The 25,717-nt window shown below is 38.0% G+C and overlaps 1 protein-coding gene across 2 annotated transcripts in view; it reads right to left on the bottom strand.

Moving 5' to 3' along the window:
- itgb4 (integrin, beta 4) overlaps positions 1–18,019 on the bottom strand; it is a 29,338-nt gene extending 11,319 nt beyond the window's left edge. Inside the window, exons 1-31 of one of the 2 annotated variants that reach the window (XM_081349085.1) lie at positions 17,633–18,019; positions 15,586–15,670; positions 15,070–15,152; positions 13,998–14,093; positions 13,688–13,892; positions 12,848–12,944; positions 12,583–12,754; positions 12,192–12,455; positions 11,953–12,042; positions 11,733–11,849; positions 11,001–11,168; positions 9,745–9,821; positions 9,442–9,644; positions 8,739–8,842; positions 7,404–7,499; positions 7,157–7,286; positions 6,944–7,069; positions 6,582–6,688; positions 5,519–5,552; positions 5,234–5,428; positions 4,683–4,786; positions 4,511–4,569; positions 4,359–4,382; positions 3,978–4,126; positions 3,035–3,214; positions 2,622–2,770; positions 2,185–2,392; positions 1,789–2,109; positions 1,514–1,674; positions 340–520; positions 21–158 (exon numbers count right to left, since the gene is read on the bottom strand). In XM_081349085.1, the coding sequence (XP_081205211.1) occupies positions 21–158; positions 340–520; positions 1,514–1,674; positions 1,789–2,109; positions 2,185–2,392; positions 2,622–2,770; positions 3,035–3,214; positions 3,978–4,126; positions 4,359–4,382; positions 4,511–4,569; positions 4,683–4,786; positions 5,234–5,428; positions 5,519–5,552; positions 6,582–6,688; positions 6,944–7,069; positions 7,157–7,286; positions 7,404–7,499; positions 8,739–8,842; positions 9,442–9,644; positions 9,745–9,821; positions 11,001–11,168; positions 11,733–11,849; positions 11,953–12,042; positions 12,192–12,455; positions 12,583–12,754; positions 12,848–12,944; positions 13,688–13,892; positions 13,998–14,093; positions 15,070–15,152; positions 15,586–15,664 (4,117 nt within the window). In that variant the 5' untranslated portion in view covers positions 15,665–15,670; positions 17,633–18,019. The remainder of the gene's footprint in view (positions 1–20; positions 159–339; positions 521–1,513; positions 1,675–1,788; positions 2,110–2,184; positions 2,393–2,621; positions 2,771–3,034; positions 3,215–3,977; positions 4,127–4,358; positions 4,383–4,510; positions 4,570–4,682; positions 4,787–5,233; positions 5,429–5,518; positions 5,553–6,581; positions 6,689–6,943; positions 7,070–7,156; positions 7,287–7,403; positions 7,500–8,738; positions 8,843–9,441; positions 9,645–9,744; positions 9,822–11,000; positions 11,169–11,732; positions 11,850–11,952; positions 12,043–12,191; positions 12,456–12,582; positions 12,755–12,847; positions 12,945–13,687; positions 13,893–13,997; positions 14,094–15,069; positions 15,153–15,585; positions 15,671–17,632) is intronic. The other variant, XM_081349086.1, reaches the window with a different exon arrangement.
- Positions 18,020–25,717: the final 7,698 nt, after the last annotated feature.

Raw genomic sequence — 25,717 nt, 5'->3', positions numbered from 1 at the left:
GGGTATTTTAGGACTTTTACTTTTGTCCTCGTTGATGGGTATGTAGATGACCTCATATGAAGTGATGACACCATTCGTCTCTGCTGGCTCTGCCCAGCTGACCTGAGTGACAGTCGGGCTGATGACATTGAAAGCCAAGCGACCAGGTTCACCAGGTACTGGAAGGGTTAAAATAATGCAGTTTGACATGTTTGTAAGACAGAAACTTCAAAAAGCAACAACGGGCATGCTAGAAAAGGACAAATATGAAAAATATGACATGCATGCTTCCCAAAAAACAGAAAAAAGACCATTAAAATTCCCAATTAGAACAAATAGAAAATTCAAAGATTGACTTACCATCCTCCAGAGTCTGGCATTGGATCATATCGCTATAATTGCCCTCTCCAAGTGCATTGTAGCCACATACACGCATCTCGTAATCGCAGTACGGGTAAAGATTAGTCAACTCGGCTTGAGGAGTCTTCACATCCAGGACCTGAGCATCGGCCTCAGGATCTCCATATATCCAGTACTTCACCTGGAAAAAGCAAATCACGGCTCAAATGTCGTATTTAACACCAGCTCCTTAGCTAAGCTAGTGTTTATTGAAATACTAATCTCATAAAAATATTGCAACTAAATTGATACTTTCCAAACAGAAGCAGACTGGGGCTGAAGGCTTTTTTTTTTTTTTTTGTAAAGCAAGGATGCATTTATTTAACCAAAAGTTACAGTAAAGACATTTATAATGTTGAAAGTTTTCTATTTTGAACATAAATGCTGTTCTTTTTAGGATCGAAGAATCCTGAAAAAATGTATTATGGTCTCCACAAAAATAGCAAGAAGCACAACTGTTTTCAACATTGATAATAATAAAAAATGTTTAGTGAGCACCCAATCAGAATATTAGAATGATTTCTGATGGATCATGTGACACTGAAGATGCTGAAAATTCAGCTTTGCCATCACAGGAATAAATTACATTTTTAAAATGCATTAAAATAGAAAAGAGTTAATAATATTTCACAATATTTCATAAGATACCAAACTTTAATTCATATATATTAATCACTGTTTTATATATCATCCCTGTATTGCAATGTGTATACAATAGCACAAACAAAAGCAGAACAATAAAACTTATAAAGCCTAAATGTTCTCCTGCATCTTTAATGTCACATTCCTGGCTTTTGCCACTACAAATTAAGTAAACAAAATCTCATAATGGTTAATGCTGTGTAAATACCAAAGCTTTCGCACATTTTAAACTGTATCTAATCAGTAACAGGATTAGTGGTCTGAAGCAGATGTTTTGAATAACGGCTGTTGCTTAACTGGAAGCGTCTTAACTGACTTAACTGTTAACCGTCTTAACTGTTGCTTAACTGAAGCGTCTTCGCTCATTCGAGTAGTTTTCAATTGTTTTATTTATTCAACTTTACAGAGGTACACAAAAAATTGCATGTAAATAATACAAAAACTGATTAAATTTTGTAATGTGTTATGGCAGATATCATGTTGCATGACCTACCTTGTAACCATTGGCGTTTGTACAGGGGTTCCAGTTCAGACGGATGTTTTTAGGCCCGGTAGGGACAGCTTTGATGTTGGTTGGGGAGTAGAGGCGTCCTCCAGGAGATGTGGCTGTATTAACTAATTCCATTTTCTGGAAATCCTGGATTTTCCCATCCCCTGAAATCACATCACGCAAACATTATGTGCCATTCAGCAAAAGGTAAACAAAACAATGACTATTTTTGCATTTACAAATGGTTGCAAACATGGACCCCAAACCTGTTTTCTCACCTCTACCATCGGTGACGTTCACCAGCGTAGTCTTCCTCTCTCCAATGACTGCACTGTTGCTTGGGTCGAATAGTTCCAGTTGGAAGGTCTCGGGTATGATAGGAGATGGATACGCACGAGGATCAATGACAACATTCTTTTCCATCTCGCCAGGGGCAAATTTGAGAGGACCGGAAAGGTCAAAGCGAGAGGCTTTCTTTGTGCGCCAGTACACAGTGGTCGGCCCCTCCTGGTTTCGATTGCGTACCACAGGGATGGAGTATAGCGGATCGGCTGTATTGCAAGTTTGAGTACTCTTCTTAAACATTATGACACTGGGTTCTGTGAGGACAATTCACATTTAGGTTAGGGAATAACAACAAATTATACTTTCAGATCTGTAAACCTGATATGTACCTGGTTTATCAGCGATGGTGATGGTGGTTCGTGGGTAACGGCCCAGTTTAGCCCCTTGCCGTGGGTTACTCAGATCCAACACAAACTGTTTGACCTGTTTGTCCTCCAACAGTCCGTCTCCTTCCCCAAGCTCCAAGAGTTTCACTGGGACGTTCTTCTGCGTTTCCCCTGGTCCATAACTCATGTCTCCATCGACTGAGATATAGTCCTGTGAAGAGAGGTTAAAATTAGCAAGAAAACATTACCACAATCAAACAATGAGAATTACTTCTGCATGTTCTTTCAATCCAGGAGATATCGCTATCACTTCAGGAATTACATGTGGTCTTATATAGTTAAATAATAAACTGAGCAATTCCAATAGGGTACTCACACCATCGGCGCTCGAGCCATTACTATAATGATGAAACTCAAGATGTAAAGTTAGCGTATTTTACCTTCTTGTCTTTGGCAGTGAGGTCACGGGTGCAGTATGTGACCTGTGTCCGTCCATCCTCTATAATCTCACGACTGATCGGGATGTTCGCCACACCATCCTGACGACTGTAGGTGTATGATGGTTGCAGGAAGGTAAAGATGCTCCTAGCTATAGTATAACAAATAAACAAACAATACACATACAAAAATGTTTGTTAGATTTAGGCTTAAAACAAACTTATATAAATTAACTTAATCTAATTCAAGATGTGTTCCATGAAAATTAGTCTTATTATCTTCCGCAATTTTGCTTCTCAAGAAAAAGTTATGTTGTTTTAAGGATGTTTAAATATTTTTAATAAAAAGACAAAAATACTGTAGCAGATATAAAAAGAAAAGATTTAGCAGTATTTTTACTTGTAAAACTTCCTACCATGTTCTTTAATCACTGTAATGTTGACATGATCTTTGCCAATCTTTGCAATTCCAACTGGAACATCAACTGCTTGCACAAGCAGCTCCTTCTTTTCATCATCCTCATCTTTGACGAACAGGGGAACCCGGACATCCACTGACTCCACGCCCTCCTGAAACTCCACAGCACCTGCCGCTTCTACAGAGGAGAAGAGGACGTGGAATCAGAAAAAATTTAATTTACACAACAAACATGAAATATTACAGAATAACAGACTGTAACCAAACGGCAAAAAAATGTTTTTCTTACTTATTATTTATGTCTTGTTTCCAGTTCAAATATTAAAAAATTCTTAAATCAAGAGACATTTACTAGACAAGTAAATGTCAGATGATATTATGTCTTGTTTTTTGAAGAAAAAAAAAGGTGAGTTTTTGAAAATAATTTTGTTTCTGTTTGAATTAAGATTAGTTTTCTTACCCCATTGGCAGATAATTTAGCTTGTTTTAAGCAAAAACTCAATTTATTTATTTATCTTTTCAGAAAACAAGACATAATGGCCCGGTTTCACAGACAGGGCTTAGATTACGCTAGGATTAAGCCTTAGTTCAATTAGGGCATTTAAGTAGTTTTTATAAATGTGCTTTAAAAAACATGGTGGTGTGCTACTTAAGATAAAACAACGGTACTGACGTATTTTAAGATATGTCAGTGCAAGTTGCTTTCAGTTAAAACAGCTCAAATATGCATTTTAGTCTGGGACTATTTTAAGACTTGTCTGCGAAACCGGGAGAATATATTATGCCATTTTACTTATCTAGTAAGCGCACCTTCATTTAATTTTTCTTTTTTTTAATATTTGGACTGGAAACAAGACAAAAATACTAAGTAAGAAAAACATTTTTTGCAGTGCAAGCAAAATGTGTTTGGGAAAAATAAGTGTGTTGTACAAGGTTTGTACCTCTGTCAGTAGCTACGGTGTAGTAGCCTGGAACGACCTTCAGATCGCGGAAGTTTCCAGCCTGAACCTGTTTATCAGTCAATTTCACAATATCTGGGTAACTGGCCCGAGGGGCAGTTAAAACTGTGTCCACAATTGTGTTGTTCTGTCTGTGGATGAAAATGAGAATTATTATTGTCAATCTTAAAGTTTTGAGATTTTTGAGATTCCCTATACCAATCAGTAAATCTCAAGAAATATTCAGGTTATATTTAGATTTTTGGGGTGAAAATTTAAAATTACAAATTAATTTCTGAGATTCGTCCTAATCAATAAACTCTCTCGATAGACTTAAATCAACATACAGTTTTTCATTAATGTAATCAGCTGTAGCTACTGTACCTTTTTCCAGAATTTCTTTGTGACCTGGGGGAAAAGCAGTAAAACATTCAGTGCATTCAGACACATGTCGAAATCAGAGACTCATCCAATACTTTAGAAAAATTTGCCCACGAGGCGCAGATTTTTATGAGTCATTGAGAGCTACTTCTCACCTGAACCGAGTCTTTTGCACTCTCTGTGCGCCAGGGATCTGCAGGAACACGTCATTGAGCTGTTTAAGAAGAACACAGAGACATACGCAGTCAGGCATGACCATTCATGTGCGAGAACTTGCTTCTTGGTTGTTGTTTTTTTAGGGATCATCACACATTAATAAGCACTCACGTTGTCTTCTACTTCACGTCTGAGCACGTCTGTGTCCCGAGCCTCAAGCTGGGAAAGAGTTTCTGAATATTGCCGGTTTAGACGAAGAGAGACAGGGTACTGGACTATGACAGAGAATAGAGAGGGATGAAAGAATATGAACATGAGCTAAACAAGCATGAAAAATGCCTGTGGTTTTACAAGTTAAAATTTGTTTAAAAGAACAGTTCACCAATGAAAATTCAACCATCAATTACTGAACACTCATGTAATTCCTAACCTGTATGAGTTTCTTTCTTTAGTGGAACACAAAAAAAATATATACTTTGAAACAAATAAAGAAATTTATAAAATGAAAATCACCGGAGTCCACTGTTGTTTTGGACCCCACTGACTTTCAATGCATAGACAAAAGCAGTTGAAACATTCTTCAAAATATCTTCTTTTGAGGTCCACAAAAGAAAGCAAGTTATACAGGTTTGGAATGACAAGAATTTACATTTTGGGGTGAACATTTTTGGACCCTGGTCACACTAGATGATGTGATGATCTGAATCTCAGTTTAGACTCACTGGTCTCATTGGGGTTGGGTTTGATTTGGTTCTGGGGGTGGTTTGGTCCTCGATGAACATTATCCGTCACTTTCCAGCGCACAATGTCTGTGCTCTTGGGTGGGCCGCTACGCACCATCGGGGTGTCCAAATGATCAGAGGTCAACAAAGACTGACGTAGCATGTAGTGGTCTTCTTTGAATCCCACCATACGACCTGCCAATCACACACACATTAAGAACAATAGAGTATATCTGTTTCTGCTGATTTCTCCTTAATGTAACTTAAGTGTAACAGAATGATTACCTCTTCCACAGCATGGGAGAAGAGCAAAACACGCCTGTTGGGGAGAAATGCAAACGTGAATTAATTGAGATATAACATCACTATACATGTCCTAACCAGTTCCATCATAAGTTTTAAACAGCAAGTAACTTGTTTGGTTTCAACACAACAGGATCAAAGCCAACATATTTGCCAGAACATATTTTATGTGTAATACAGCAACCTGGACAAGCAACAAGGCATTTTTTTGGTTTTTATATCATGCTGTATATCATTTCCTCCAGTAAAATCTCATTGATTGGCAGTCCTTCTCCACTTAATTGTATATTAAAACGTTCTTATTGGTTGTAATTTTGCTCTTTGTGCAGAATTTTTACTTTTGCCGGGAAAAAGAAAATAATTTGACACTGGAAACTTGTCATTTGTGCCTGGTTAGGTCATGGTGTCAGTGTGTCAGTTTGTCTTTGAATATTTTTTCCATGTTTTTGTGTGTGTGTATTTTGAGTATGTGAATGTGCGTTTGGATCTACTTAGCTATGATTACAAAAAACACCCACAAGTTGGCCAATCACCCCAATCTGACGAAATCTCTTTTGGGGACTTGTGTACGGAGCCCTTTTGCATTTGCTTGCAAAATATAGTTTTTCACTGAAGTATAGTTTTCCCTTCCATCTAATATTATTTCCATCACAAAAGTTTTATGAGTGAAGGCAAACTCAATGGAAAACTAAAGTTTTGCAAGTAAACTTTTTTTGAGTTTTGCAAGTGGTAAGTCTATAGTAATTATAATTATCTTGATATAAAACAACAGTAATTTAGACAGGTGCATGTTTGTGATTTCTGTGAGTGCTGTGTACCTACCTCACAAAAATGCTAGAATCTATATTAATATTCTTTGTGTGTGTGTGTGTGTGTGTGTGTGTGTGTGTGTGTGTGCACACGTGTGTGCGCACGCGCGCGTGTGTGCGTGTGTTGGTTTTGCTATACTTGTGAGGACCAAGTATTGAGACGCAACCTGCATTGTGAGGACATTTCTCTTTGTGTGTGTGTGTGTGTGTGTGTGTGTGTGTGTGTGTGTAGCTACCTGGCAGCAGGAGCAGTATCTCCAGCAGCAGAGCAAAAGCAAACCAAGCAATAGCATCAAAAACATAATGAGAGGAATCAACCACAGGAAACCTGCCGGTGGACAGTCTGACACACGGAGAAACAAAACGGTTAGTTTAACCCTGACATGTATGACTTTACACACTCTTGTTCAAGAGCTAAAAATACAGAAAAGGTAGTAGGTACATAACTACAAAATAAAGAGCTTTATTTAATAGGAAATATTAGAGATGTACATGAAAATCCCATTTTAAATTTACCTACAGGCCACCCAAATGGAAAAATACTGTATAAAACAAAGGAGATTTAGAATTCTAGAATTAATATTTGTGTATATTTCACCTTTCTTTTTCTTCACTAGGACTCCGTGTTCTTTGTCTTTGTTGTTTGATGGATAATTCACAGTGTAGTGATATGTGCAGTCATCATCTTCATCCCGAAAACTGCACGTCTCTATCACGTTTTTATCTGTGTACACAAATAAATCATTCCTTCATTTGTTCATCCATCCATAAACGCTATGTCTTAATATAAAGGAAAGATCCGACACCATACCTTCCTGAAGCTCTTCCACTATGATGATTTTAAAGGGACACTCATCGCATTTCCGTCCTTTTCTCTCACCAGTGTTCCAGGCTTGGCACTGAACGCAGCTCCTCTTTGCTTCACACACACCCAATTGTTGCTGCATTATGAGAGATGGTTGGTACCAGGACATTTGTTAATTAATAGTGCTTTAATAACATGCAAAGAAAAGGAATACAGACAGACAGACACACGTTCACAGACATCACAGTTGTACCTGGAAGTTCGCTTCACAAGTGGGGCTCAGTGGAAGTCCAGAGTGTTCACACTCACAACGACCACATTTACACACACCACGGTCATTGCAGAAGCCCTACAAAAGAGAATAATTATTTATATACACAGAGCTGTGTTTTACCTGGAATACCTGTGATATTTGGTACAAAAATAGTTTTGGTAAAAATTTTGCCCAACACCATCATGATCATCTAGATTGCCTTCGCCCTTACAAAGGCAAGATACTGTAAGTATATATTTGTCAAAATCAAGTTATGAGCAAAATAAGGTCTCTTAAACAATGATCAGTCCACTGACAAATAGGTTTTGCTCAACTACACTAAGATTCAGAGAGAACAGATTGTGAAAATCAAATCACTTAAAAATTCAATGGAAAAACATTTTTCTCAGTTTCAGTGTTGAAGTAGTTAATGAATGCTAACTATCAGCATCTTTTTGTTGCCTGCTGGCTGTGTAATAAATTGCACAAGCTAATTAAATAAAATAGTAACTAAATTGTAAAAGTCTTAATGATATAATACATTTTAATATTTTAATTTGTAGGGTACAAGACTATTATGCCCTTTCAGTTTTTATTTTGAATTTTTTTAATAAAATATTTAGATTTTATAATCAAAATCTTATTTTGATTATAAAAAAGTTTATTATCACAAAATAAACCCAAAAAGGATGATCTTGCATCACCCTGAAGATGTTTTTTGAAGTATTTAGTGTTAATGACGGGCTGACTGTACATTATCCAGTTTATTACACGGCTACTCAAATAACTAAATAAATGGACATGAAATAATGATATGAATTGCAATTATATTATTATGTGAGAAGAAAGAGGCTACAGAGTGATATGAGAGACATTAAAGGAGACAGAATAATAAAGTATATTATTCATATAAAAATTAACAATAAAGTCATTCTTAATTTTACTTAAATATTTGACCACAGAATGTTGAGATTGACTAGAGTCCAATAATCCAAAGAACTGTATTTCAAGAATAAGTAGTGAGACTTAAAATAGTATTAAATAAGTTTATATACACAACCAGTCAAAAGCTTGGGGTCGGTGAGATTTTAAAGAAGGCTCTTATGCTCACCAAAGCTGCTTATGTATTCTTTGATGAACAGAAAGTGTAAAAGAACAGTTTTTTTTATTTGAAATAGAAATCTATTGAAATATTATAAATATCTTTACTGTCACTTTTGATAAATTTTAAGGCCTCCTTCCAGAATCAAATAATTAATAATAATAAAAAAAAATTACTGACCCCAAACTTTTGAATGATAGTGTACTTGCTTAGTAACTTCTTGTGAGTTTTACCCCTCTGCTGTCCAGGCATGTTTCGTTGCTGATGGGACATTCACAGGCATCTCCAGACCAGCCTGGTGTACACACACATTGGCCCATACTACAGCTTCCACGTTCTGTTGTGGCAAACAAAAGTGAAAGGTCACAAACCTTGAAGAGGTAACTATGGCAACTCGACAAAGCACGTACAACATTTTCACATGACTGTATTTCCTGTTTTCCTTTCTTCTTGCAAACTAACATTGGGATATATTTAGGGCTCAAGCTGTTTCAAACCTGTATGAATTTCTTTCTTCTGCTGAACACAAAAGAAGATATTTTGAAGAATGTCAGTTACCAGACAGTTGATGGACCCCATTAACTTCTGTAGTAGGAAAAATAAATACTATGGAAGTCAGTGAGGTCCATCAACTGTTTGGTTGGCCAAATTCTTCAAAATATCTTCTTTTGTGTACATTAGAAGAAAGAAATTCATACAGGTTTGAAACAACTTGAGGGTGAGTAAATAATGACAGAATTTTCTTTTTTAAGCGAACTATTCCTTTAAAGGCTCATTATGGTTAAGTATTCCCCTCAGTATATATTTAAGTAATTAAATCAATATAAATGTGTGATAAGTCGACTAATGGCTTAAATGAACGACTACTAGTTGACTAGAAACATATATATTCAGCAGGCCTAGATTTATCAAAAATCTCAAATTCTTTTTACTAACCATTACAGAGAAATCCACCAAATCTCTGACACTGAGATTTGTCAAACTGGCAGAAGGGCCCTTCAAACTGGTTTGGGTTATAGCACACACAGGTCCCACACATGCAGTCTCCTCTGCCCGAGCATGGCTCGGTCGTCCCAGGTTGGATGCACATGGCAGAGTCTGTGGAGGCCTCCATTGAACAGTTGCAGAAAGGGCCTAACCTAAGAGGGGTGGAGCATAGACAAGAGGCGGGGTTATGGACTGCTACATGTGTGATCGGCACAAACCAAAAATGTCAAAGGAGATAAATTTCCATCATACCATCCTTCAGAACACTGGCATTTCCCACAGACAAGATCACCATGGCCATTACAGCGCAAAGCATTTTTAACTGGGCTCTGATGTTTAAGAAGAAACAGAAGTGTAAGATTTGAAATAAACACACAGAACAAGAGGTTTTACAGTTTTTCTCAGTCGCTTTGGTGCATTTCTCACATCACTATTTACATTTGCACAACAGTTAGTTCAACCTCCACAACATTTAGTCATTTGTGCACATCCTAGTAGCAGTTTCTCATTCCTTCCAACAAATTGCAAATGCTTTTGGACATGCATCAGTTGCTTTCATACAACTCTCTGCTATTTGATAACATTATCATTTGCTTAAGTCATGTCAGTCAAAATTAACTATACTTGTGAATGCTGAATAGTCATTCCATATAAAACTAATAGTCCTCATTTCATTGCTTGAGTCATTACATACAAAAATGTTGAACTAGTTGTCAAAATCTGTCATAAAAAAAAAAAAATCCTGAAAAAGTCTCCTAAATTGAACAATTTGCAATTGAGCAAGAGATGATATTCGCTGGGATGTAGATGAAATTATGTGACCAGACAGAGAGGAACGTCTGGATGTGCATGAATGATTACAGTCCTATGTATGTTGTATGTTCAGTTCCAATACAGTATATAGGCCTACTGCAATATTGTGTACAGTTGTGCACAGCTCTACCCAAAGGGAGTTTATGTTTGTTGTAAATAATGGTGTATTTTTTCTTTTGCACAATGCTGTGAAAAAATTAGAATTGCAAAGAGCATATGCAGTAAAAATGTGAAACATACATATTCAGTGTCTTGTACTCAGTTACCTCATAAATACAGTAATGTGTAACTTTACTGTATTTTTTTCAAATGGCTGTGCAAATAGTATTTAGTGCTGTATTGAGCATTTTCAGGTAGTGTCACCAAGATCTGACTTTCATCATTGGAAAACATTTATAGAGTAAACTGTCATAATGAAAACATGTCTAAGCCATTTGACTATCTTGTTCATAAACGATGGTGTCAGGACTTTTCATTTTGATGACACTGACACATTCATTGACATAAATACTTGCTTTTGAGGAATGGGCTATCCATTTTGAGCAAGTGACACGGTTTTGCAGGTTATCAACTAGGTTTTGCAGTTTGTACTAATTGTTTTGAGAACTGCATTAACTGTTGTGCAAATGTAAATAGTGTTATGAGAAATGCACCAAAACGACTGAGAAAAACTGTAAAGGGAAAGCAAACCTCACCTTTTCGCAGGCACATGTCTGACAGAGCACTTCAGCCTTGATGCTAAGTGCGGAGCTAAAGGTGGTGGGTTTGACTCTCAAGGTTCCCATCCGGTCAACCTCTTCGGCCTTACACACATGATCCACTCCCACCTGAGTAAGAGCCTTCAGATGGAGTGTAAAATTACCCTAGAAACAGAGACATTTGAATCAGTGTCTTTATGACCAGGATTTCATATTTTAAAGGATCTTAACAGTGTGTTTATAAAATTGCAGTGACAACCATCAAGACTCTTATATCTGTTGGATATGTAATAAATTACATTAATTAATTCAATAAAAAATATGTAAAAATAAACATACAGATAGACAGACAGATAGATAGATAGACAGATAGATAGATAGATAGATAGATAGATAGATAGATAGATAGATAGATAGATAGATAGATAGATAGATAGATAGATAGATAGATAGATAGATAGATAGATAGATAGATAGATAGATAGATAGATAGATAGATAGATAGATAGATAGATAGATAGATAGATAGATAGATAGATAGATAGATAGATAGAAACAATCTGAATTATTAACTACTTACTAACTTACTGGATTATGATTTTACTTTTTAATTCATATTCAATACTTTTATGTTTTTCCTTCTTTATTTTCCTTCCTTTTGAAAAACTGAAACTGTGTGAGAGACTACAGTTGTAGTTGTGCATTTAAACCTATTGCAAAGACACTCACAATTTCTCCTGGTGTGAGTGTGAAATTTTCAGAAAAAGTGCCAGACTGAGACAGAATCTTGGCTTCCATCGCCTTTGGTAGGTCATTTGCACGGATACTGATCTTGGAACGAATACTCTGTTCAAAAAATGATGAAGAGTTACATCAAATTTGTTGTACAAATTTTGATGTACAAGTTTGATTGTTACAAGCAACGTATTTGGTATGAAAATGTATTTACCGCAAAAGCTTTTTCTAAAATGTTTAAGATGTTGGAGGAATCTTCTTGTAACAGTCCCAGCTCAGCAATAGGGAAGTATTCATGCAGTTTCTATATTCATGGCATACAAAGGAAAGCGTCACACTTCACTTCACAAAAATGGCTATATCACATTTTTATTATAATCTTTATTCATATTGTGGTTACTGACAACTTTTAATTGGAGATAAGACGCACTTATGTCTTTTTGACATACACACCTCATAGTATGAGTAGGAATGGTTGGTAATGGCGAAGATTGGGATGATGTTATGTTTCCCCAGAAGTCGCACTAGGGTGGGTATAGATGGGTAGTCTTGACGAACGTCATGTGTGTATTTTCCATCTAGAGTCAGATGGCATTGTTCATCATTACGGTCCAAGATGCCCGCAAGCACGTTGACACCGTCTGCCTCATAATGGAAAGCCGATTCAGTGGAGAAGACAAGCAAGTGGGTGCTGTGTTGCCTCCAGCCAATATGTTCCTGTGAAAAAAATAAACAAGTTATTCTCTACCAGTAAGAAGCAAGCAATTCATTTAGAGTACTCTAAATGCCAAGCAAGGCATCCAAGTGTATTTTCCACTTCCATCTACCAACAACATGTCAGTACCTGGCAGACAGCAGCCTGTAAGATGGCATCAAAACCCCCCTCAGGGGCATCCAAGTTGCCAGATATGCGCTCTTTCTGGAGCTCCTGTCTGAAGGACTCGATGTTTTTGGTGAGAGTGATGACGTTACGGAATGAAAACGGAGGGTCACTGTTGCCCCACGGCTCAGCTAATCTATGGAAAACATATATAAAAGGAAAACATATTTAAGGAGCATATGCTGATAAAGTCAATCTGTGTGGTGCTGTTACAGTGTATTGTTCTTACTTGGCTGGCCTCATGTCTGTCTGAGGCTCTGTGACTTTGTCCACAAACTTGCCAAATCCGATGGTGAAATCATCAGAGATATTATAAACAAGCTCAGCTGCATGGGGTGAGAAAATGAATGAATATCGAAACTTGCAAAAAATAAACAATGTTGTACACCCAATTAAAGTTTGCTCCAGGGATATTAGTTCAAAAATGTTCTTGAGTTCAAAAACAGTAAGACAAAGTGCAATGAAACAGAACAGATTCAAATAGGGAGTTGAACTGCATTTAACCTGACCCACCATCTAAATAAGATCAATCTAGGCTCTAGATAAAACAAAAAACAACAACCGTTAATGTAAAAAATGTAAATGCAAAAAAAAGTTTAGTAGTAAGTGTTCATTCCATTCATTCAATAATATATTCAGAGTTCAGAGTTCATGCATTCACACATAGCTATATAGTTAGCCTAGTTCAAAAATTGCAAGTTGTGATGCATGAAATATTATAAAATACTATATATATGGACTAATATATATATATATATATATATATATATATATATATATATATATATGGATAAAAACACATTTTAAACCATTTCAGAGCAAATATAATGATTGATTGATTGTTCGATTGATTGATTGATTGATTGATTGATTGATTGATTGATTGATCAGTCGATTGATAGATTTGCTCTGAAAGGTGCTTTTTTCCAATCAGATGAAGCATCATTTCAACTAACAGCCATTGTTGAGCAAATTAAGTTAAAAATGTAAATGTTTAAATGTAAAAACTAAAATGTGTTAACAATATAATACATTTTAATATATGACTCCATGCACCTTCCTCACTCACCCAGCTTATCTCCCATTCTCTTCAGGTTGTCCAGATCGTCAGACATAGAGTTGGAGAAGTCCATGAGGATGTAGAGGTCCAGAGGGCCACGGATTGGTTCAAACACTTTCATCTCCACCTCCTTCTCCTCCCCAGGGAGAAGCGTCATTTGCATTTGCTGAGGGAACACCTGGGAGTACAGTTTTGACTTGTCGATTTGCTCTTTCTGAAAAACACACAAAGACACATGAATGCGTAAACACACATGATTCCATGATATGGAAATATAACTAAAGTGAGGGACAGGTCAGTAGAGTCTGATGAAACAAACCTTTTCAATTTTCATGGTGCTCTCAGTGGTTACCATCTGACTACATTTACGGGCCTCCAAGTTTCCCTTCAGGTCACAACGCTCATACTCATAGATCTGATGAGAAAAATAAGATACAAACAAAAGCAATTACACAACTGTTCATAAAGAGAGCTACAATAGGCTTTATAAACATACAAATAACTAAACACAATGTTACAGTGCTTACTGTAAAATAAAATACACTACTGTTCAAAAGTTTGTGGTCAGTAAGGTTTTTTTTATTAATCAAATTAATCATTTTATTCAGCAATGACACATTAACCTGATCAAAAGTGCCAATAAAAATATTTATAATGTTACAAAAGATTTCTATTTTAAATAAATGCTGCTCTTTTAAGCTTTCTATTCATCAAAGAATCCTGAAAACATGCATCATTGTTTCCACAAAAATTAATAGTTCAGCCATGAAACTATTCACATTCTGATTGGTTCGGTCAATGTAACGTTCTCAACCAATCGATTTCAAGTATTTCATGACTGAAATAAGAAGAAATTTTTTGTGAGCACAATATCAGCATATTAAAATGATTTCTAAAGGATCATGTGACACCAAAGACTGGAGTAATGATGATGAAAATTCAGCTTTGCCATCACAGGAATAAATTACATTTTAAAATATATTCAAATAGAAAACTGCTTTTTAAATTGTGATAATATTTCACAATATTATTGTTACTGTATTTTTTATCAAATAAATGTAGCCTTAGAGACTTCTTTCAAAAACATAAAAAATCGTACCAAAATTTTAAATGTTATTAAAACTAAATGGAGAAGAACTGCTCCCTCAAATCATCATTGAATAAGATTGTTGTATGTCATTCATCAATTGCGACTGAACAGTGAAATTGATGTTTTGGACATTTATAATCATTTTGTAATGGTTAACATTTCAGTTTAGCTAAAACTATTCTACAGACCTGATCTATGGATCAAAATGTCACATTTAATATGTATTTATTTAAGAAAACATGTCAAACCCATATACAACATCAGTTCATTCCACAGCATATAAGGATCATTGAATTTTCACCTCATCGGAGCAGTATGCGCATCCTGTGCCGATCTGAATACATTCTGAGCAGGTTTTGGTCCTGGCAGCGGTACAGTGGTTCACTATGTAACACAAAAAAATAATATTTTTTTGCATATAACAAAGATAATTCTGTCTTCTTCACATTTGGGTAACACTTCTGAATTTCACTGCATTAGCAAACAAATGTTGCTAGAGATTTTTGCAATTACTTTTAACCAGCTAGTCATTTTTAATGAATGTATGAAGTCAGTTCTCTAATGAGATGTTCCACTGACAACCAAAAAGTCTTCAAGTACATCTATTGTTTCATCATTTAAACAAACTAATACACTTTTTATTTTGCTTGAAAACTCTTTCTGACGTTTTATTATTCAATGCAATATATGTTGTCAGTACTGATTACAGTAAGCAGAGAGTAATCTGGTGTTTTTAACTGACTTGGATTGCTTCCTAAGTAAAAGTGTTTGTAATTGAGATTTGATGGTTAAGGGGCTTAAGAGTTGATGTTCCCACCCTCATTAGCACGGCTGACTGTCACAGCAAGCATGAGAATGTAGATCCCCACAGTGAGACGCAAAGCCCATCCTCCCATTTCAGTCTGAAACACAAATTAAACAATAGCGAGATCGCACATATTACATAAAGTTAAACATGGTGAACAGATGTCACACATAAACAGCACACACATGGAGATACACACCAGAACTGATCGTAAGTGAACTGAAAAATTCAATGCATGCAAGACATGTGCCTTGATAAACACCATAAAAACATGCAGCAAAAACTCCATAACGACGACTTTGATGACCAGACACACTGCAGTGGACATTTACTTTAAATCTACACCATATTTATGTATGTCCATAGGACTTTTAGAGACTTTTATAGACCGCTGTCCGTATCTAATCTACAGAAAGAGGAATAGCATGCACTTCAGCTGTCATACCGGCGCTTAAATCACTAAAAAAGCGGCAGAAATCTGATCCACCTGCTGATATCACATTCCCTCGCTTTTCACCCGCTCCCTTTCTCCCTGAAAACATCAAATGAAAGTTGAGCCCATTTCACCCCCCATAAATCTGAACTCTGACAGTCAAGAGGAGAAACAGACCAATGATTCCTCAGGAATGCCACTCATATCCTCTACAGATGGACACAGAATCCAGGGAAAAGAAAGACAGGGGAAAGTTTGAGAACATCTTTTTATATTTATGCATTACATTTTGGTCTTTTTTTTTTCTACAATGAAAAGATAATAAGTGAGTGTTAGGACTTTAAATTGATTTTCTTTCTAATTAATTACTTTATATTGATACTGATATGTATCATATCAATATTTGCTGAATAAAGTCTAATTAAGGGGGAGAAACAGGACACATAATTGCATGTCGTCAACGCACATACTGTATTACTATGCATCAGGCAGACGATGCATCACATCTCACTGTTTTTCTCTAGGTGTTCTTGAACACGCCTGAACACCTCTGTACTCATCCTGTGCTGCATGCTTTCTCTAAATGTGGTGAATTTAGTGAAACATGTTGCCTGTAGTAGCAGCTGGTGCTGTGAAGACTGCAGACCTGCAAAAAACATCAAGGTGGTTCTTCAAGTTCAATATCTCCAATGGTATGAAAATCGAGAACTATTTACATATAAGTCAGGGAGCGTGATTAAATGTCATTTAATGACATGTTTTTACTTTCATATAAATAATGATACTAAAAAATCATGTTATTACTGACATTCCAAAGCCTTGGAATTTGTATCTATCAAAAACCCAAAATACACAAATCAGTTATTCCTGGTGTTGGCACATCCATCAACTTTACATTCACGTGTATCTGCTCTGAGTTCATATTTTGACCAACATCGCTGGAATTTCACTCCAGGATGAGAGAAAACTCAATCTCATATAAATACCACTGTTCCCGAGACCTAAACAGACCTTAACCCTTGTGAACCTGATCTGTGCTGTGCTAACCTCACAAATGGGCAGATAAATCAAGCTTAGTCATACACAGAGAAAAACAACATAACCCAGAAGTACCCAATACAAAAATATTCTATATTTTGTGTACTATGATGTATATATGTAATACCTTCCATTCTGTGAAACTTTTCCAACCAGCAAATCTTTTCCAAGCTAAAAACAAATTCTATTAATGTTATCTGAGAACAATAATGACATTATAATACCATAAACAAACATGGTCACAATATATAAGAAAATGAACAACTGCAAATTAATGGTGCAGCCTTGCACAAGGCATAACAACCAACAGCCAAACACCTTCTTTACCTCTCATATCTTCATGAGGATTTAGTTTGAAAAAGATTGAAGAAGAACAAAAAGAGCTGAACAGTCGTGTGCAAACTTCAAAGAGCTAAAACAAACTGATTCAGAGATTTCTCTTCTTCATATTGTCAGCGACAAACATCAGCAAACAAAAAGACACAAGCAAGCAAAGAGCAAAGGGGAAGTAGAGAGATAAAAAAAAGAGCCTTACAAAATATATGGAGGACTGTGAGGCTTTACAAAAAGATTGTTGATCTCACAAACCTCTTAGTTTGTTGTTTCCCAATCCAAGTCCCAGAGTCCACACAGAAACAGCAAAGTTCTCTAAAAGAAAATCCTTAATACTCTCCCTGTTGTCCAATGATTAACCGAAAAGGGAAAAAGAACCTGTTTTCCACCTGCGTCTTCACAAATCCAAGCAACGGGGAACTCTTGTGCTTGCAGGAAAACGTCCCCCTCCTATCCCACTTTGTGCTGTGCAAAATCGACTGAATATTCCTCCAGATCCGACTTGTGTTTAAGAGTGAATGTGTGTCTGGTCCCTCCTCTTTTTCTCAAGTTGTTCAGGTGGGTTGCAGGCAACACCCTTCCTTTCTCTCTCTGGCTTCGTGAGGAAACAAGGTTGCTCCACCTTTCCCTCTGTCCTTTGCTCGCATGCTCTCTGTAAATTCCTTTAGCAGCACTCTCACCTGTGTGGACTTGAGAATGACAGGTCAGAGCTCCTCCCCAAGGGGGAGAGTAAAAGAGAGCGAGAGAGAAATAGAGGGAAAGAGTGAAGAAACCCTGCCCTAACTGACCTTGCACAGGGAGTGGCAGGCAGATATATTGCCTGCAGGGTACAAAGAATCATTGCCACACTCATTTCTCCACATGGCTTACAGTGGCACTACACACACAAACATGTGCCTTATCTCACTTTAAGACAATGAGGATAGTTTTGAAAGCAACCAACTAAACCCAGAGGCACGCTTGAAAAACAATCCGATAGGCTTCACACACTCAAATGAACTCAACAGTGCTTATTGAGCATTGCCTTTGAAGTCTTGCAAATGTCACTGCCACAAAAATGTGCCCTAATTCAAGAGGGAAAACAGAAAGTGAGACAGAGAGAGGAGGCGAGACACACAGGGACAGCATTCGAAACGGGGAGACAGAGAGAGTAAGTGGTGAAAACAAGCATTCCTGTGCAGCAGGAACAAAGCAACAGTTTTCCATTTACAACTAGACCAGGTCAGTGACCTCGTCCAGATCAGCTTAGAGAGAGAAAGAGTGAGACAGCGAGAGAGGGCAGACAGGCAGACAGACAGACAGAGAGACAGATTGATAGACAGATAGATAGACAAACAAAAATCTCAAAAATTATAACAGCTGACTTAATAAAAACCTCAACAACAAATACCTTCCTGTAATGACAAAAGACAACAACATAAAGCCAACAAACTAATCCTATAACAGTAACTGTCATTTATTTATGCCATGATACATCTTGCAAACCAAACAATAATACATCCAATTGAAATTGTGAGTTCATAAGTTCTTCCCATATTTATGATCACACGTCCTTCCAATATTCGATAAATTGATAGACAGACAGATAGATAGACAGAAAATTATATAAAGGGAAAGATAAATGCAGAGACCGATAGAACAATGCATGATGCATAGACAGGCCAGGTGTCAATTATTCATTCTAACGCTTACTAAATTCACAAGCTGAAAACACACAGTAAAAGCACATGGACAAACCATGGCAACGAGAAATCATGGGAACCACATTCCCGCAGGGCAGATGCATAACACCAAACACAATGAGTCAGAAACAAGGTGTGTCCTTCCCCAAGTAACAATCAGACTGCCTGGCACTCAGTGAAACGTTAGAAAGGGATGTGTGTGGTACAGCTGTCCCTCGGGGATGACCTGTGGAAAACCTTAGCTGTTATTGCCATTTCTGATTGCCGGACATCAAGAAAAGTTCCAAGTGCATTTCCTCACATGCTTGGATGTTTCCCTTGGATTATTATTATTTTTAAACATCAAAGTACATTAAGCACAATGTATGGCCTGAGGGAAACATCCAATTCACATTCAGAAGTTCTTTTGTTTAAACACTGAATTCATATTATCATATTGCATTCAAAAGAAATTGGCACAAAGATACAAATGAATCAGTTGAAAAGGACAATTAACTATCTACCAGATATTAGCCTACAGTTTTGTAAGTCTTGTTTATTGCCCTTGGAACATGTCTTATGTTTGCATATTCTGCCAATTTCGGACACAATTTCCAAAATAAATATTGTTTTCCTCTTTAGCGGTCAAGTGCATCCCTCTCAGGATTTCCCTTACCCACAAAAAAAAATAAAAAAAATCATGGTAACCACAGTTACTGTTATTGTTACTATTTTAACTCTAAAAATAATATCTGCTAAAGATAACGTTTATCAAAGATATCAGGTTGGTCTCTCTTGCTAACCAAAAGTAATCATTTAAAAAACAACATCACAGGACCTATGCATTTCTAAAAGATAACAAACACATGCCTTTCTCCTTACAAGAGTAAGAAGCTTTCAGAATATTTGTTATTATATATTGTTTCATTTCTATTGCTGGCGACAGTGGTGACTAATATCAATTTAACACAGTTTTATTGAAGAAGCCTAACAATATAGTAAAAGAAAGGTAACTCGTTTCATAGCAGGATGCTCTATGTATCTTTCAGCCCTTGAGCATGTATTTTATTTATACATATTATAAGGCTACCACATTGCACAAGCACACATTGTTTCCCCCTCAACGGTCACAAACTTTTCTCTCAGGATCCGACCACCCATGAAGCACACAACTGCTGCAAACAGTTTAAACATACAAAATAACACTTACAATATTCAACACGATCATGACTTACTCAAACAAAAGTAAATTTACCTCACCTCTTCACCGCTGTCGCTTCAGTCAGTGTCAAAACTCAGCGAGCTCCTAGAAAACATCTGTGGGCATCATTGGCGGGTTCCGAGTCAGCTCAAATATTGTATCACACAAACATTCATGCATTTATAAATTCACATTTTCCTTGCACTTGCAAACGCCCTGGACTGCATTACGCACATTTTTGGCAACCGCACTTTTGCGAGGCAAACGTCTCCATCATTTACATAACAAAAGATTCCCTCAGAATTTATTACTTTCTTTTGTTATTTAATCAGGCTGGACAAATGAAAACGGCTAGCTAGCTGTGTCATTGAAGGCAGACCAAAAAGTAGCAACTCAGAAGAGTCAGACTCCAAAGAGCAAAATTCTATAGGCTACTTGGCCCCGCAAAGAAAGAGAGTAAAAAAAAGAAAAGAAAAAAAGTTTATTGTCCCATTACGCATCACAAAATTTGAAATCCAGTACGCCCTGTGAGTGAGATGCATGACATAATACTTTTCATTTACAATTAATTTATATCAAAAAAGATTTGGATTTTATAGGCTATATATGTTGTTCATCAAAGAATTCAAATATTTAGCAGCACAATTGTTTCCAACAGATAATAATAATGTTTCTTGAGCAGGAAATCAGCATATTAGAATGATTTCTGAAGGATCATGTGACACTGAAGACTATTATATTATTTCACAACATTACTGTTTTCAATGTATTTTTGATCATTAAATGCAGTCTTGGTGAGAATAAGAGACTTCTTTCACAAACATAAAAAAACAACCCCATACTTTTAAAAAAGGTGTCAAGCTTATACTAAAAATAGTAACTGTAATTTATTTAATGCCATGATGCATGCTGGGATCTTACAAACAAAAACAAATCTCTAACAATATGTACAATATGAAACTGTCTGTGAGTTTCATAGGTTCTGCCTATATTCATGATCCAACACCCCTCCCCCCTATATTCTACTTGCCTTTTGAAAATGAATATAGGCCTATATTTGAATAAGTGCAACAGTGCTATGTGTTTACAATATTGGCAAAAACATATGACTAGTGGGTAGAATTAAATTACTAACTCTCACTACAGTAACACAGGAAGATAAATAATGGTCAAGTTGTAGTTCAATGAATCACTATGCATGTTTAAATAGTTGGTAACAACATTATAATTATGTGCACTGCATGAGTAAATCTTCGTGGCCGGATTCAACTGTAGATCAGTGGAGTCAGGGCCTGTACCGGGTGTGTCTTCAGTCTGAGTAACCCTGACGCACAGTTAGCACATACAGCACTCGCTCAATCCCCATCTCTCAATCTCAGCTGGCAAACTCACTCCTGTGCGTCAGCTGATTTACCTGGGGCCATGAAAAACACCCTTTGTTACAACCATAAAGCCTTGCATTTGAACAGAAATAATGTTTGACAGGCCATTAGGAGAGTGGGGTAAGATGTGCCACCAGAATTTGACACGACAGCCATCGGCACTGATCCTCAACAAACCCGTCTCCATACCGGCGTGATGACTCCAATCTTCAACCGGATGGAACTGGATAAAATTCTGATTGTTCTAATCCAATCTGACTTCTGGCCTATAATGCTGCCTGAATCATAATCATACACTGTTCGTTCGTTGGCCAGAAGAGAACTGGCCCCCCGACTCAGCCTGGTTTCTCCCAAAGTTTTTTCTCCATCCTGCTACCTGATGGAGTTTGGGTTCCTTGCCACTGTCGCCTTTTTCCACTTTGTTGCCATTGGCTTTTGGCTTGCTTAGTTGGAGACATTAAATTTAACATTTAATATTCAACAATAATATTAATCTGCCTGCATTGACACCACTATATGAGAACTGAACTGAGCTGGACGATGACATCACGGTCATATATACATATATATAAATGAACTAAATAACTTTTTCACAACAAAATGAAACATCACTGAACTTACTTAAGCTGGACTGTGACGCTATTTTCTTCTGGAAACAAACTTTGTTGCATTTTCCTGTTATAAAGCTACTTTGAAAAAATCTGTATTGTGAAAAGCGCTATATAAATAAATGTGACTTGACTTGATAATATGTTTTGATGAGGTTATAAATCGCAGTTTGGATTTAAATAGGCAATTACTTTTGACTGGTCTATGACTGGATCATTATTGCTGTGATTATGTTTCAAGCATGTTGTATGTTTGGCAACAGTTCTTTAAACCCTAATTGACAGAGTGTGTAGCTTTGCATTTCTTAAACCACCATGTAGGAAGACACATCATGGCCATATTCCAGAACGACAAAGTCAAGATTCATCGGGGTCAAATTGTGAAAGAATGGTTGAGGGAGCATGAAGAATACAATACAAGATCTTGACCAAAAACTGATGCACCACTTGATGGAAATAACATCACATTTATTTTCAATTTTTCATCAAGAGGTGCATACATTTTTAGTCAAAATAAATTGCCGAAATAAATGCAGTCCTGGTGAACATGAAACTTCTTTAAAAATACATACATGCATATAATTATAACTAGATGTACCGCATCGCGGTACAAAATATGACCGCCGCTCAGGCCTGCACTGGCTTTCCACAAAAATAAATGATGTGGAGTAATTTGGCTGTATTGCGTGTTTATGTATATACCTAAAAAAAGTAATAGTATGTGCATGTCTGTCTGTCTGTGTGTGTGTGTGTGTGTGTGTGTGTGTGTGTGTGTGTGTGTGTGTGTGTGTGTGTGTGTATGTGTGTGTGTTTGTGTATGTGTGTGTCTGTCTGTGTGTGTGTGTGTGTGTGTGTGTGTGTGTGTCTGTGCGTGTATGTATGTGTGCGTACATGTGTGCGCGTGTGTGTGTGTGTCTGTGCATGTGGATTTGTATGTGTGTGTATGGGTTTCGGTGTCCCTGGTATAGTTATTTAGGAAAAACTGCATTTTTTTGGTTTTGGGGGGGCCCAGCGCAGGGGGGGACCAATGGCCCCCGGGGACCAAACGAAATTTTTCCGTAGAAGTCTAGTGGGGCTACATGCCCACCAAATTTCATGTTCCCCGGTGCTTCGGTGTCCCTGGTATCGTTGACGAAAAATTTACGGGGGCCCCAGCGCGGGGGGGGAAGTGGCCCCCGGGGACCAAACAAAATTTTTTCCGTAAAAGTCTAGTAGACCAACATACCATAAAAATTTCTTCATCCTCGGTGCCACGGTTTAGGTAGTTATTTAGGAAAAACTGCATTTTTTTGGGTTTGGGGGGGCCCAGCGCGGGGGGGGAGTGGCCCCCGGGGACCAAACGAAATTTTTCCGTAGAAGTGTAGTGGGGCTACATGCCCACCAAATTTCATGTTCCCCGGTGCTTCGGTGTCCCTGGTATCGTTGACGAAAAATTTACGGGGGCCCCAGCGCGTTGGGGGAAGTGGCCCCCGGGGACCAAACGAAATTTTTCCGTAGAAGTGTAGTGGGGCTACATGCCCACCAAATTTCATGTTCCCCGGTGCTTCGGTGTCCCTGGTATCGTTGACGAAAAATTTACGGGGGTCCCAGCGCGGGGGGGGAAGTGGCCCCCGGGGACCAAACGAAATTTTTCCGTAAAAGTCTAGTAGACCAACATACCATAAAAATTTCTTCATCCTCGGTGCCACGGTTCAGGTAGTTATTTAGGAAAAACTGCATTTTTTTGGTTTTGGGGGGGGCCCAGCGCGGGGGGGGACCAATGGCCCCCGGGGACCAAACGAAATTTTTCCGTAGAAGTCTAGTGGGACTACATGCCCACCAAATTTCATGTTCCCCGGTGCTTCGGTGTCCCTGGTGTCGTTGACGAAAAATTTACGGGGGCCCCAGCGCGGGGGGGGGGGGGGGGGAAGTGGCCCCCGGGGACCAAACGAAATTTTTCCGTAAAAGTCTAGTAGACCAACATACCATAAAAATTTCTTCATCCTCGGTGCCACGGTTCAGGTAGTTATTTAGGAAAAACTGCATTTTTTTGGGTTTGGGGGGGGGCCCAGCGCGGGGGGGGGAGTGGCCCCCGGGGACCAAACGAAATTTTTCCTTAGAAGTCTAGTGGGGCTACATGCCCACCAAATTTCATGTTCCCCGGTGTTTTGGTGTCCCTGGTATCGTTGACGGAAAATTTACGGGGGCCCCAGCGCGGGGGGGGGAAGTGGCCCCCGGGGACCAAACAAAATTTTTCCGTAAAAGTCTAGTAGAACAACATACCATAAAAATTTCTTCATCCTCAGTGCCACGGTTCAGGTAGTTATTTAGGAAAAACTGCATTTTTTTGGGTTTGGGGGGGCCCAGCGCGGGGGGGGGGAGTGGCCCCCAGGGACCAAACGCAATTTTTTTCCGTAGAAGTGTAGTGGGGCTACATGCCCACCAAATTTCATGTTCCCCGGTGCTTCGGTGTCCCTGGTATCGTTGATGAAAAATTTACGGGGGCCCCAGCGCAGGGGGGGAAGTGGCCCCCGGGGACCAAACGAAATTTTTCCGTAAAAGTCTAGTAGACCAACATACCATAAGAATTTCTTCATCCTCGGTGCCACGGTTCAGGTAGTTATTTAGGAAAAACTGCATTTTTTGGGGTTTGGGGGGGCCCAGCGCGGGGGGGGGAAAGTGGCCCCCGGGGACCAAACGAAATTTTTCCGTAAAAGTCTAGTAGACCAACATACCATAAAAATTTCTTCATCCTCTGTGCCACGGTTCAGGTAGTTATTTAGGAAAAACTGCATTTTTTGGGGTTTGGGGGGGCCCAGCGCGGGGGGGGGAGTGGCCCCCGGGGACCAAACGAAATTTTTCCTTAGAAGTCTAGTGGGGCTACATGCCCACCAAATTTCATGTTCCCCGGTGCTTCGGTGTCCCTGGTATCGTTGACGAAAAATTCAGTAAGGTGACGAAAAAAAAAAAAAAAAAACTTTGACAATCCCTATATGACCGCTTTCGCTAGCTACGCTAGCGGCGGTCATAATTATATAGTATATATATATATCATAGACCCCAAACTATTGAATAGTAGTGCAAGTTAACCATTTTATGGTTTTATAAAAAAGTTAACATATGTCATATGTTCTAAAATAACATACTAATTTGATCATTTGCACAAGGTTTTAACCAAAAGAATAGTCCAGAGCAGTGGTTCTCAACCCTGGTCCTGAACTCAGATCATAAGCAAACTTAAGAAGCTGCAGAGACATCGATGTCACGTGTCTTTACGGGATCTTTATGGGATGTGTGTGAATGCACACACGGATTCTGGAAAATCACTGGCAGTTGTGAATGAACCAAAATCAAACAATCCCAGGACACATTATCAGTGTATTTTCCGGAATCTCTATGAAAGGGGCTTTGAAGTAACCACCACTTAGAGTAAAGTGTCTAGATCAAGGGACACTAGTTTGAACCCACAACCTTCTGATTATCAAGCCCGGATCTTTAACTAGGCTGTA

The sequence above is a fragment of the Scardinius erythrophthalmus genome (genome assembly GCF_964197995.2).
Source record: "Scardinius erythrophthalmus genome assembly, chromosome: 20".
Classification (NCBI taxonomy): domain Eukaryota; kingdom Metazoa; phylum Chordata; class Actinopteri; order Cypriniformes; family Leuciscidae; genus Scardinius; species Scardinius erythrophthalmus.
Note: the sequence above shows the minus strand (reverse complement) of the source record. Positions and strands in the feature narration are given on the sequence as shown.